The 14,291-nt window shown below is 40.4% G+C and overlaps 1 protein-coding gene across 6 annotated transcripts in view; it reads left to right on the top strand.

The window, feature by feature from the left end:
• The window catches only part of LOC125466711 (toll-like receptor 3), a 146,276-nt gene that overhangs the window by 84,342 nt on the left and 47,643 nt on the right, over nucleotides 1-14,291 (top strand). For 4 of the 6 annotated variants that reach the window (XM_048561639.2, XM_059639470.1, XM_048561630.2 and 1 more), the window contains exon 6: nucleotides 7,454-7,525. The exons of the other annotated variants lie outside the window; for them this stretch is intronic. In XM_048561639.2, the coding sequence (XP_048417596.1) occupies nucleotides 7,454-7,525 (72 nt within the window). The remainder of the gene's footprint in view (nucleotides 1-7,453; nucleotides 7,526-14,291) is intronic. 6 annotated transcript variants of the gene reach the window in all.

Genomic DNA, 14,291 nt, shown 5'->3' with positions numbered 1-14,291 from the left:
GAATTCCAAGATTTTGACCCAGCGACAGTGAAGGAATATATTTCCAAGTCAGGATGGTCAGTGGCTTGGAGGGGAACTTGGAGGTGGTGGTGTTCCCATATATCTGTTGCCCTTGTCTCTTTAGATGGAAGTAGCCTTGGGTTTGGAAGGTTAAAATTGTGATCAGAGATAATGGGAACTGCAGATGCTGGAGAATCTGAGAAGGGTCTAGCCCCGAAATGTCAGCTTTTGTGCTCCTAAGATGTTGCTTGGCCTGCTGCGTTCATCCAGCTACACACTTTGTTATCTTGGGTTTGGAAAGTCCTGGTCTGAGGATCTTTGGTGAATTTCTGCAGTGCATCTTGTAGATAACAGCACTGTGTACTAATGAGCAACGGTGGTGGAGGGATGAATGCTCATGAATGCAGTGCCAGTCAAGCGGGCTGCTTTATCCTGGATGATGTCAAGCTTCTTGAGTGTTGTTGGGGCTGCACTCATCCAGGCAAGTCGGGAATATTCCAGCATAGCCCTGACTTGTGCCTTGTTGATGGTGGCCAGGCATTGAGGAGCCAGGAGGTGAATTAGTCGCTGCAGAATTCCTAGCTTCTGGCCTGGTCTTGTAGCCACTGTGTTTATGTGATGAGTCTAGTTGAGTTACTGTCAATGATAACACCCAGGATGTTGATAGTGCGGAATTTGGTGATGGTAACGCCATTGAATGTCAAGGAATGCTGGTTAGATTGTCTCTTATTGGTGATGATCACAGTCTGGCATTTGTGTGGCACGAATGTCACTTGCCACTTGACAGACCAAGCCTGGATATTGTCCAGATCTTGTTGCATTAGAACATGGACTGTTTCAGTATCTGAGGAGTCATAAATGGTGCTGACACTACCCTGAGGAACTCCTGCAGAGATGTCCTGGAGCTGAGATGATTAACCTCCAACAACCACGACCATCTTCCTATGTATCAGATATGACTCCAACCACTGAAGAGTTTGCCTTGATACCCGTTGATTCCAGTTTTGCTAGGGCTCCTTGATGCCACATTTGGTCGAATGCAGCCTTGATGTCAAGGGCTGTAACTCTTACCTCACCTCTGGAATGCAGTTCTTTTGTCCATATTTAAACCAAGACTGTAATGAGGTCAGGAGCTGAGTGGTCCTGGTGGACCCCAAACTGGGCATCACTAAGCAGGTTATTTCTGAGCAGGTGCTGCTTGATAGCACTGTTGGTGATATCTTCCATAATTTTACTGATTATTGAGAGTAGACTGAAGGGGTGGTAATTGGCCGAGTTGGATTTGTCCTGCTATTTGTGTACAGGACATACTTAGGCAATTTTCAACGTTGTCAGGTAGATACCAGAACAGCTGGCTTGTGGAGCGGCAGGTTCTGGAGGAGGCTGAGATATATCATGGCACTACTGGCTGAAGATTATTGCAAATACTTCAGTCTTCGCTTCTGCACAGATATCCTGAGCTCTCCCATCATTGAAGATGGGGATATTTGTGGAGCATCCAGCTGGCTTTATTAGGTCAACACCTCATTACTGGGTATGCCTGATGCTGCCCTTGGTATTCATTTCAGCTTTCTTCATTGCATCAGGTTTGATCCCCTGATATGATGGTAATTGTAGAGTGAGGGTTATGCTGAGCCATGAGGTTGCAGCTTGTGTTGGAATACGTTTTTACAGTTGCTGATGACTCAAGAGCCTCATGAGTGCACAGTCTTGATTTGCCATATCTGTCATAGAGTCATACTGCACAGAAACAGACCCTTTGGTCAACTTGTCTGTGCCAACCAGACATCCCAATCTGAACTTAATCCCGTTTGCCAGCATTTGGCCCATATCCCTCTAAACCCTTCCAATGCAGGTACCCATCCAGATGCCTTTTAAATATTGTAATTGTACCAGCCTCCACCACTTCCTCCGGCATCTCCTTCTATAGATGCACTACCCTCTGCATGAAAAAAAAAACTCCTCAGCTCCTTTTAAAATCTTTCCCCTCTCACCTTAAAGGTCTGCCATCTATTATTGGACTGGACCGCCCTAGGAAAAAGACCTTGGCTATTCAACCTATCCATTCCCATCATAATTTTATAAACTTCTGTAAGGTCACCCCTCAGCCTCCTGTACACCAGGGAAAAAAGCCCTGGCCTATTCAGCCTCTCCCTAAAACTCAAACCCTCCAGACACGTCAACATAATTGTAAATCTTTTCTTCACTCTCTCAATTTTAACAACATCTTTCTCATGGAAAGGCAACCAAAATTATACACAGTATTCTAAAAGTGGCCTCACCAATGTCCTGTAACATGACGTCCCAACTCCTATACTCAACCTCCCCAGCTTTAATACTATAATACCGTGTCATTGCCAAAGAATAGAATTGAATTATTTGTCACTTGCATTTTACAGTGAATAATACAGTAAAATACAGTGAAATGCATTACAGAGCTTATAATAAAATGATAAATAATTTGTGATCTACGAGAAATCAGATTTCATGTGTCCTATAAACCACTTCACTTCAAAGCGAGAGACACTGATGGATTCAAACTCAGCTCCTAGACAAATTAGGATTGTTTAATCTCATGCTTTCATGGACCACAAGGATATTTATTCAAAGATTAGGGTGAAGTTTAAATGCTACCTCACACGTAAATCTATATGTACAAGATGCCAACATTGACAGATTTCGATATTTTTATTAGGACTTACTAATGAAGAACAACACTCAGAATAGCCCTTCCCAAACTGCCTCATATTCAGAGAAGAAACAATGACAGAAATAGCACTGAGCTACCTGGGCTTTGAGAGTTGGTTTGGTAAAGCTTTATGTAGCCTGAGTTTAAACCTACCTACTTCAACTTACTGAATCACTCAAATCTACAGACTTAATATTAGAGAAAGAGGAAACAGAAAGCCACTATATCTTCACGCCAGGAGGGCAAGTTTGATAAAGTTTCAGCACAAATCCACATAGCAAAGCTTAGATATATAACATTCTAAGTATAAGACAAAGCATAGAGATGTTACATACAAGTCTAAGAAAGACAGTGAAAGTCAGTGCCAAATGCTACAGTGAAGCATAGACATGTAAATCATTTTAGGTCATGTTATTTTTCACCCAAAATTAAAAACATCAGAAATTCTTTCATTTTACCCATTAAAGATTTTCATACAGGTAAACGGAGTCCAGAATACTTCAAAAAGAAATATGTTTTCTACTTACTTGGATCAAGTATTGAGGATCAAGGTTCAGATATGGAGACAAAGGGCTCATTCCAGTTAAGGGAATACGGGAATCCAAGTCTATCCAATTTAGCATGGAGGTAGTGCCACACAGCACGATGGAGGGTGTCCTTGATGTGAAAATGAGGTTTTGCATTTTTGTATCTTTACAAAGACTGTGTGGTGGTCACTTCTACTGATCAATCATGGATGGCTATATCTGGGCAGGCAGATCAGGTCAAGTATGTTTTTCCCTCATCACCTGCTGCAGATCCTGTCTACCAGTTATGTCCTTTTGGAATCCATCAGTTCAGTCAGTCCTGGTGATGCCAAGCCACTCTTGGTTGTGGACAATATTGGTCCCCCAGAGTACCATTCTGCACCCTTAAAATTTGATTGAGTCCTTTTAAATTTGTCTGTATAATACCAATACCCAAGTAAACAATAGGCTCCAGACTAACAGATACAGCCACTTGAAAGTCTGAACCTTGTAACCTGCTTCTGAAGGATTTTGAATTCACCAGGAAAACATCTGATCCTTCAGATAGTCACCTCATCTGGAACTTCCATCTCATCTTGTTGTTTTATCATCAACTTTGAAGGAATTCCAGAACTGCCGATTCTAATCATTTGGAATCTGATTTTAAGTGGTCTGATAACTGTACTGCTTTATGTCAGGCTACGTTTGCAGCCAGTATAATTGGGATCAACACACCCACTGCACATGCAATGCATTCCATCAGAAACTTTGCATAAACATCTTGTGAGAGAATATAAAAAGTGTTCTCTCTCAGAAAACAGCATGATAAGGCAACCAATCTACATATATTTTCTATTCTTTAACATGTATAGATATATAAGTGACGTTAACCATGTAGCAGTACAAAATTTAGCTGTAGGAGCTGAAGTGAACCTTGTACACACCAAGGCCGGTCATTAAAACAGTATGGGAATGGAGAACAGAGAGAGGAACAGGGAGAAGTGAAGTGAATGGAATGTTGAGGCAGGGAGCAACAGTGGACACACTATCTCTGGGTCTGCTTCTAATTTCAGATTCAAGTATGTTCAGTTGATAAAATGCAGGACTGCACAAATTTGCTTCCTGGCTTGCTGTAGTCATGTGACCTTTGCCAAGAAGCATACTCACTCTCAACCAGTTGTAATGAAGTCTCACAGGGAAGATGGGAATGAATGTTGAAGAGCTGTGTCGAAGCACAGCAACTAAAAGTAGGACACAGGAATTTCAGAATTGCTGAAAACTGCTAGAAGATCACAGCTAAAAGCACTAGAAGAGGAACATGACGCAAAAGAATGAAGAGTTTAGTTTATTCATTCACAGAATGTGACAAGACAGCATTTATTGCCCAGCACTAGTTGTCATCGAAAGGATGGTGGTGAGCTGCCTTCTTGAACTATTGCAGTCTTTGTACTTGTTTTGCTGATGCGGCTTACACAACTAAAGGAAAGAGATGTCTAAGGCAGCATCATAAATCAGCAGAGTTGGCTAAGATGATTTTGAAACAGAACCAAACAGCAGAATGTTCCAACCAAAAGACATTGGAAGAAAGGCCAACAATCCACATGATTGTCATGTGTGTAAAGAAACTCATGAAAGAGGGGTAACTAGAAACCAAACACCTTTGCTCATGCTTGAGATCAATTGTTTACATGGTTGCTAACTTGGTGTAAATTTTAGTGCATGCTAATGTGTTTTTGTGTGCCAAGATGGATGCTTTGATTGAAATGCAATACTGTACTGATGTGCTTCCAAGTTTGCCATAGTCATGTGAGTCATAGGGAATAGTGCATGTTGGCAACCATCTTATAACCAGTTCTAATAAAGAGCAAGTGCAACAGCAACGTATTCATTCGAGCTCCTAACATGCAGTGATGATGTTGATAGCGCTGACTTCCTGTACATGTGCACTGACCGGAAAAATACTGTTGGTTTAATAATCATAAATATGAGCCTCCTTTCTTTCAATGTATGTTTCTTCTGTGTGTGAATTTGCATAAAATCACTTTGAGATTGAATGTGAGAACAATTAGTATTGGTTCTATTCTGAGAATATCTGCTGCTTGTTACTTCAGATTTGATTTTATCCAAGCAGGAATTTGGGAAATGCTACAGAAGTAGTCTGTTTACAAACAGAAAGAGGAGCAAAAGGACAGTTTCAGGTTGTTATTCTCCACCATCCATAAGAGTGGTGAACAGGATTTGTGGAATTAAGAAGTGAGTCATTTCCTGCAAAGTCTGACATGCTCTTGCAGCCACAGTTTTATGTGATTGTTAACTTAAATTTCTAGCCCATGTTGAACCCCAGAATGTTATTAGTAATGCCGTTGAATATCAAGGGTTGAGTTTGGTGCCTGTGTAATTAACCCTGATTCTGGTGGGGGATGGTTATTACCTGATAGATCTTGTTTCTGAGAGTATTACTATATTGAGCTGTTCCTGAAATAATCTGTGAAACAGCTTTTCCAACTTGGCACAGATCCTGAGATATTAGTGAGAAGTCTTTACAGAGTCAACAGGGCTGGATATGCCTTTGTTCCCTCTGAATGCCTAGTTGAAGCTGGGTAGTTCATTGATTTTAGTTTTATTATACTTCTTTGTAGTGATTTGATACAACTGAATGGCTTGCTAGGCCACTTCAGAGGGCAGTTTAGGGTCAAACACTTTGCAATGGGTCTGGAGTCAAGCACCGGCCAGATCAGGTAAGGATAGCAGATTTCCTTCCCTAAATGACATCAGTGAATTGCTTGATATTTTTTGAAGAACTTCATGATGACTAACACTGAAACTAGATTTTTATTTCAGATTTGTTTAATTTATTTTTAAACTGAGTTCAAAATCACAAAATGGAATGGTGAGATTTAAACTCACTTCTCTGAGTTATTAGTACATGGCTCCAGATTACCAATATCCAGACCAATAATGTAATCAATTCAGTGCTATACACATGTTACATTTTGTTTAAATTTTGTAATAGTTTTGTGTTGTCTTTTGTTTGTTGACAGAGTAAAATTAGAGACTACAGGCCATTCAATTAATTATTTTTGTGCGAATGTATATGTGCAGCATGTATGCGTTCTACAAGTCTGTGAAGTGCAAAAACAAGACTTCAAAAAATAATGTGGTGCACTAAACTGAGCACTTCTTGGCCTGTGCTCAATTTGCTGCATTGGTAAGGGGAAAATTAGTCAGGCACCCTGGTTTAGCCAACAATACATGCTGAAAAGTCTTGATGTTGGGTAAGATAAAAAAACTAGTCTCTGATTGCCCTGCTGTTATATAGCTTCCTGTCACTCGTTACTACACTTATAGTTGAATATTGACCACATACTTGAAATATGGAGTTGATACCATTTAGGATTTATGGGAATAAAATGACAAAAATAAAATCAGCAAAAGTAAAGGAGAATACTGATGTGTTGAGATACTTCTTGTCTTGGGCTTTTGCTACAGCAAAGAAAATAGCAAGTCTTATACACACTGGTGATGATAAATTCTATTTCTTGAGCCTATGTTGATGTTACAATTCTGTATTCTGTACTTAGTCCACTATGAAGCCTAAATTGGGATTTAGTTTTACACATATGTTTACTCGCTGTTTGAGTCTTTGGTCATCATGTGTTTCAATTTATTATCTGGAACACTGCATTAATCCAGGCCCACACTTTAGGTGAAACAAAAGCAGAGATTCCTGGTGAAACTCAGCAGGTCTAGCATCTATGGCGAGAAAACAGAGTTAATGTTTCGCGTCTGGTTACTCTTTATCAGAATTATTTTAAGTGACTCATTTCACGAGTTATATGTTCTAACGCAGTAATGTGCTTCATACCTGAAATTATTAGCTATTTCAATGTATAATTTTGAATAAGGGCATAACCAGCCTCAGTTTTATGCTTTTGTTATCCAACATAATTTGATGGGATGAAAGAGAACACTTCAAAGATAGAAATAAAGAAAGCTTTAAATAATTGAAAGATATTTATAAGCAGTCCAGACTAAGGATAACAATTATTATTTCATACGTTTACCAAACTAACATTTTAAAATATTTTCTACTTATCACAGTATTTTCCACTTACTACATATCAGCAATTCGCTACCTCTTTTCCCCTCCCCACACAATACAGCTGAAAATGAGCTTATCTGAATTTTTATGTACGGAGTCATCTATTCTGCATATTGTATGTACTGAATAATATATTCTGCTTATGTTTTGCACCAGGGATCTGAGCAATAATAATATATTGGTTTTGGGTCCTGGTGCCTTTTCACAACTGTCAAGTTTACACTTCCTGTAAGTAATTTTCTAGTAGAATTGTGTTGAAATTTTGAAGAATAAAATTATTGATTCATGCTTTTAAAATTTTCATAGTCAATGAACGAATAATTGGATGCTCATAGTCTGCATGTGTAATCTTATTAACAAAGTGGTGGCCCTGTATCCTCTTGACAGTGTTCTATGATCTAAATAAATGACATTTGGTTATGACTGATTCTCAGTGATTGAGAATGTCAATGGAACAATGCACAGAGGTAGCTACAAAGTTAGTTTTCATAACAGGCATTGTAGCTTGAATTGCATATTTAATTTGAGTTTCTGAAAAATTCAGAAAATTTGTTATAACATGGGGATAGATAAATCTAAATATTTCATTCAACCATATTTATTTCAATAACATTTTCAAAATTTATTGCAAGGCATGACAAAAATAAATTGATGAAGGATTTATTGATTAGAAAGAATTGTATGTATTGGTAATTAACATAAAATCAACTATTTAAAGTGGAAGTAAAGCCATTCAACAGTCACATTACACACAGACTATTCAACCCAGCAAGTCAGTGTTGAGTGTCTGAAGAGCAAGCTAGTCAATCCCATTTTCTCACTTTATCCTTGTAACCTTGCAAATCTATTTCCATTGTCTACAGATCAAGTTTTCCTTTTGAAATAAATAATCCTTTCCACTTCCACCACCCTCATTGGCAGCATGTTCCATATTGTTAATTGAGTAAAAAGGTTCTTCCTAACCTCCTTTATCTCAATCTAAAGCTTAAATTTTATTTCCTGTAGTCCTTGTTCCATTAGCTAATCGGAATAGCTTTTCTTTGCCTGCTTCACTAAATTCACTTTAGTCTTTGATATCTCTACCTGACTTCCCTTCAATTTCTTTTGCTCAAAGGAGAACAATCCCAATTTCTCCATTCTCGCCGTTCTTAAATTTCCTTATCCTTGAAACTGTTCTGGTTAATCTCTTTTAAGCCCTGTCAAGGACTTTCACATCCTTCCTAAAGCGTGGTCAACTGAACTGGTTGAACTACCCTTGTATTGAACTAGACAGATCTTTATGAATGTTCAGCCTAATTTCCCTGCATCTGTACTCAATAGCTCAGTAAATGAAGCCCAAGATCTGTTCTGCTTTGCTTAATATCCTGCCAGTATGTCCCACTACCTTTCAAAATCAATACACATGAACACCAAATTCCTCTGTTCCTGAACACTTTTAGAACGTTGATTCTGTATTTTTACATTCAGTCTATATAATTTTCTTTCTCTTCTGTGGCATCATCTGACACTTCTGTATTAAATTTAATCTATCATTCTATTGGCCTATTTATGTCATGTTATAGTCAATTGACGTCATCCTCATTGATAATTTCATGTTTTACGTCATTGGCAAATTTAGAAATTTTACTTTGTATTCATGCTGGATGTATTTTAATAATTCTTTCATGGGATGCAGGCATTGCTGTCATGGCCAGCATTTTTGACTTGTCTCCAGTAGCTCTTGAACTAAGTGGCTTGCTAGATCATTTCAATGAAGCCATCCACATAGAATCACATTAGGCCAGACCATGTAAGGAAGGCAGATGCTGGAGAATCTGAGATAACAAGGTGTAGAACTGGATGAACACAGCAGGCCAAGCAGCATCAGAGAAGAAGGAAGGCTGATGTTTTGGGTCTAGACCCAGAAAAACCTTCTGAAGAAGGATCTAGACCCAAAACGTCAGTTTTCCTGCTCCTCTGATGCTGCTTGGCCTGCTGTATTCATTCAGCTCTACACCTTGTTATCTCAGGAAAGGAGGGCAGATTTCTTTCCCTACAGGAATGAGTAAACTAGATGTGTTTTTACAACAACTGATTAAGTTTTCATGACATGCTTTCACTTCCCTACTTTCTTTCATTAATAGAGTTCAAATTCTACAGCCACTGCTGCTAGATATGAATGCATGTCTGCAGATCAAACAACCTGTGATTCCAGAACTCAGCCTTGGGAACACAGCTGTCCACCAAGCTTCATTCTGAAAATACCTATTTACGATAACTGTCTTGTTTTTTTTTGCCCTCAAGCCAATTTTATTTTATAGGCACTACCTCTCCTGTATTATGAGCCTCAATTTTGTTCGCCAGCCTTTTATTGCATTTTTTCAAATACATTCTAAGCACTTTGTTAAAACCCATTTAAACAACATCTATTGTTTTCCTTTTATTAACCTTCTCTGTTAGCTCATCATTCAATTAGATTAATCAAACATGATCTGCCATTTCAAATCCATACTGGATGTCATTAATTAACTCAAATCTGTGTCTGTTAATTTTTTCCCCGAGCAATGTAACATTACCAGGTTTTGTGCATGAAATGTCATAATTCTTGTTTACAAACAATAAGGGTTTATGTGAATCACAGAATTCTTACAGCACAGAGTGAGATCATTTAGCCATCATTCATGTAACAACTCTTCAAATTAAAACTAGTGTCATTTCTCTGCCTTTTCCCTCAAAAGTCTGCACATGATTCCTTTGCTTGTATTAGTCTAATGCCCATTTGAATGTTTTGATTGAACTTGCCTCCATCACACTCTCAGGCAGTGCATTCCAGACCATAACCAGTTACTGTGGGATATATTTTTCCTCATGCTAGTTTTTCTTCTTTTGCCAGTTACTTTAAATTCCTCTCATTCTTGATCCTTTCATGAGTGGGAATAATTTCTTCATATCTACTGTGTTCAGACACCTCATGAATTTGATTTTGATCCTGAAAAGATTTGGTTTACATTCATGATCCAACATTTCATTCTCGGAAATCTGTGGATCCCTTAGTTGATTTGGGGACTTTAAATATCATTACAACAAAGCTGTTTTCAAACATTCTCTATTTATCACTTGCCCCTCATTTCATATGTATAAGCTATTTGTGTTGTCATACAGATGTTTGACAACTGCCTCCAGATGGAGCCAGTGAAATTTATCAAATGTTTAAATCAGCCGAAGAAGTAATGTGATTTTTTTTAAAAGCCGTGAATGCTGAAAATTGTGAAAGTACATGGCAGGTCAGTCAACATTTATAAAGGGAAAAGAGAAGATCACAACTAGATGGTAATCCTTAGTCAATTTTGTAAAGACTGCATCTTTTTATTTTTCTTTATTTTCGATTATGGGCTGAAATGAGAATAAGACTAAACAATAAAAAACTAAAGAACTGTAGATGCTGGAAATCAGAAACAAAATCATAAATCGCTGGAAATCTCAACAGGTCTAGCAGCATCTGTGGAGAGAAAGCAAGTTAATGGCCCAGTGACCTTTCTTTGGAACTGATTGTAGCTCAGAAAAGGTTAGTATAAATGCTAGAGAAGGGGCAAGGGAGGGGAAAGGAGTAAATGATAGGTGGAGATGGAGAGAAACAGTTGGGTATACAAAGGAATGGGTAAAGGTCAACCTAGGAAAATGATACCTGCTAATGGGGAAATTTTGTTGCCGACAATGGGGTATTTGTGGTAGCAGCCCATTCGATAACAAGGCCCGGTATGTGGAGTTTGGGGTAAGGACATGGGAGAAGGCACTCAGGCCCTAAAATTATTAAACTCAGTATTGAGTCCAGAAAGTTGCTGGGTTCTCAAAATGAAAATGATGTGTTGTTCTTTCAGTTTGCGCACAGCTTCACTGGAGAGCTGGAACAAGCTCAAGACAGAGATATTGGCCAGGGAACATAGTGGTGTTTCAAAATGGTAGGCAATGGGAAGCTCAGAGTCATTTTTGTGGACAGAACATAGGTGTTCTGCAAAGCAGTCACTGAGTCTGTGTTTCGTTTCCCCCATGTAGAGGAAGCTACATTGTGAGCCGTGAATACAGTAGACGAGAGTGAAGTGCAGGTAAATCAACATTTTCAGCTGGAAGGTGTGTCTGGGGCCTTGGACAGTGAGGAGGCAGGAAGTACATGGGCAACCGGTACAATTTCTGTGATTGCATGTGATATGGGGAAAGGTTGGTGGTGGAGGAGGTGTTGCCCAAGGCATCCCAAAGGGAATTTCCTTGCGGAAGGCTGACAAGTAAGGGAAGGGACCTGTGTGTCTGGTAATGGAATTCTGCTGGAGGTGGCGGAAATGGCAGCTAATGTTCCTTGGATGTGGATGTTGGTGGGATGGTAGGTGAGTACGAAAGGGACCTATTGCTGTTGTGGAAGGAAAGAGAGGGAGTGGGGGCCAAAGTACGGGAGATAGGGCGGCACATGGCTGAAGATCCTGTCAACCATGGTGATGAAATGGTGGCTGATGATCTTTTGGATGTGGATGCTAGTGGGATGATTGGTGAGGACCATTGTGATCCTATTGCTGTTGGGGGAGGGAAGAAAAGGGGTGAGGATCAAATTGTGAGAGATGGGTCAGACACAGCTGAGGGCCCTATCAATCATAGTGGTGAGAAATTCTCGGTTGAGAAAGAAGGCAGACATTTCAGACGCTGCCTTGTCGAACTTGGCATTTTTGGAACAGACGGGATGGAGATGGAGTAACTGGAAGAAAGAATAGAGTAGAATAGAATAGTATGCAGGGCAAGAGGACGTATAGCCAAGGTAACTGTGGGAGCTATTGGGTTTACAGTGGATATTGGTAACCATTCTTTCCCTAGAAATGAGAACAGAGATGTTGAGGTCAGGACAAGTCCTTCAGCTGCTCATGTCATTGTAGATGGAAGTGGTCATGCTGTATTAAATGACTTTCTGCTGGTGAATTTCTGCAGTGCATCTTGTAGATGCAACTCATTGCTGCAACTAAGGGAGTGGATGTTTGTGAATACGGCTGCTTTACACTAGCTGGTGTCAAGCTCCTGGAGTTGTGTCGGAGCTGCACGCATCCAGGCACGTAGCGAATATTCCATCATACACCTGACTAGCTAGAACTGAAATCTCTTCCTGGAAGAAAGACCTGAATTTTCCCATCCATCACCACCCTTTTGTGCCTGGCCAGGCTCATCCTGACTTTGAATAAGTTCTCCTGAAGATAGTGGGAGAATTAAAGGTCAAAGGTGTGATCATGAGTATACACATGAGTCCCAGTTATGCCTGGAAGAGCACAGCAGGCCAAGCAGCATCAGAGGAGCAGGAAAGTTGACTTTTTCTGTGGGACCCCTGAAGAGGAGTCCCGACCCGAAACGTCAACTTTCCTGCTCCTCTAATGCTGCCTGGCCTGCTGTGTTCTTCCAACTCCACACTGTTATCTCTGACTCCAGCATTGGCAGTTTTTACTATCCTCCAGTTATGCTTGTCTCTTTTTGGATACATGGTACATTCTTTTTCCGGTCCTACTGTGACCCCCATCCACAACAGCCTCCCTGGTACATCAATGACATCATCGGTTCTGCTTCCCCCTCTTGATTGGAATTAGAAAAATTCAGCAGTTTTGATGTGGTGGGTGTCAAGCTTCTCAAGTTTTGTTGAAGCTGCACTAATTCAAGCAAATGGGGCATATTCCATTGCACTCCTGACCTGTGCTTTGTAGATGTGGACAGACTTCAGAGAGTCAAGAGGTGAGTTAATTGCTGTACGATTCCCAGCCTGTGACCTGGTCTTGTAGCCACAGTACTTGTATGACTCATCCATTTCAGTTTCAGGTCAATGGTGTCGGAAACAGTGGACTCAGTGATGGTAGCACTATTGAATGTCAAGGGATGTCAGCTAAATTATTTTATTCAACATAATTTTCATTCATAAAGTCAGGAGGTATGGGATACAGGGTGATTTGGCTGTCTGGATTCAGAATTGGTTGGCTGACAGGAGGCAGAGAGTGGTTGTAGATTGTAAGTATTCTGCCTGGAGGTCAGTGTTGAGTGGTGTCCCACAGGGCTCTGTTCTTGGGCCTCTGCTCTTTGTAGTTTTTATAAATGACTTGGATGAGGAGGTTGAGGGGTGGGTTAGTATGTTTGCTGATGACACAAAGGTTAGAGATGCCATTGATAGTATCGAGGGCTATTGCAGGCTTCAGTGAGACACTGACAGAATGCAGAGCTGGGCTGAGAAATGGCAGATGGAGTTCAACCTGGATAAATGCGAAGTGATGCATTTTGGAAGGTCGAACTTAAATGCTGAATATAGGATTAAAGGCAGGATTCTCGGCAGTGTGGAAGAACAGTGGGACCTTGGTGTTCAAGTGCATAGCTCCCTCAAAGTTGCCACCCAGGTGGATAACGTTGTTAAGAAAGCATATGGTGTTTTGGCTTTCATTAACAGGGGGATCGAGTTTAAGAGCCGCGAGGTTATGCTGCAGCTCTACAAAACCCTGGTGAGACCACACTTGGAATATTGTGTCCAGTTCTGGTCGCCCTATTATAGGAAAGATGTGGAGGTTTTGGAGAGGGTGCAAAGGAGGTTTACCAGGATGCTGCCTGGACTGGAGGGCTTGTCTTACGAGGAGAGGTTGACTGAGCTCGGACTTTTCTCTCTGGAGAGAAGGAGGAAGAGAGGTGGCCTGATCGAGGTGTACAAGGTAATGAGAGGCATGGATAGAGTCGATAGCCAGAGACTTTTCCCCAGGGCAGGATTGACTGCCATGAGGGATCATAGTTTTAAGGTGTTAGGAGGAAGGTATAGAGGAGGCATCAGAGGGAGGTTCTTCACCCAGAGAGTTGTGAGCGCATGGAATAGTTTACCAGTGGTAGTCGTGGAAGCGGAGTCATTAGTGACATTTAAGTGACTGCTGGACATGCATATGGACAGCAGTGAATTGAGGGGAATGTAGGTTAGGTTATTTTATTTTTGGATTAGGATTATTCCATGGCACAACATCGTGGG

Source organism: Stegostoma tigrinum, chromosome 2 (assembly GCF_030684315.1).
Source record: "Stegostoma tigrinum isolate sSteTig4 chromosome 2, sSteTig4.hap1, whole genome shotgun sequence".
In the NCBI taxonomy this organism is placed as follows: Eukaryota; Metazoa; Chordata; class Chondrichthyes; order Orectolobiformes; family Stegostomatidae; genus Stegostoma; species Stegostoma tigrinum.
Note: the sequence above shows the minus strand (reverse complement) of the source record. Positions and strands in the feature narration are given on the sequence as shown.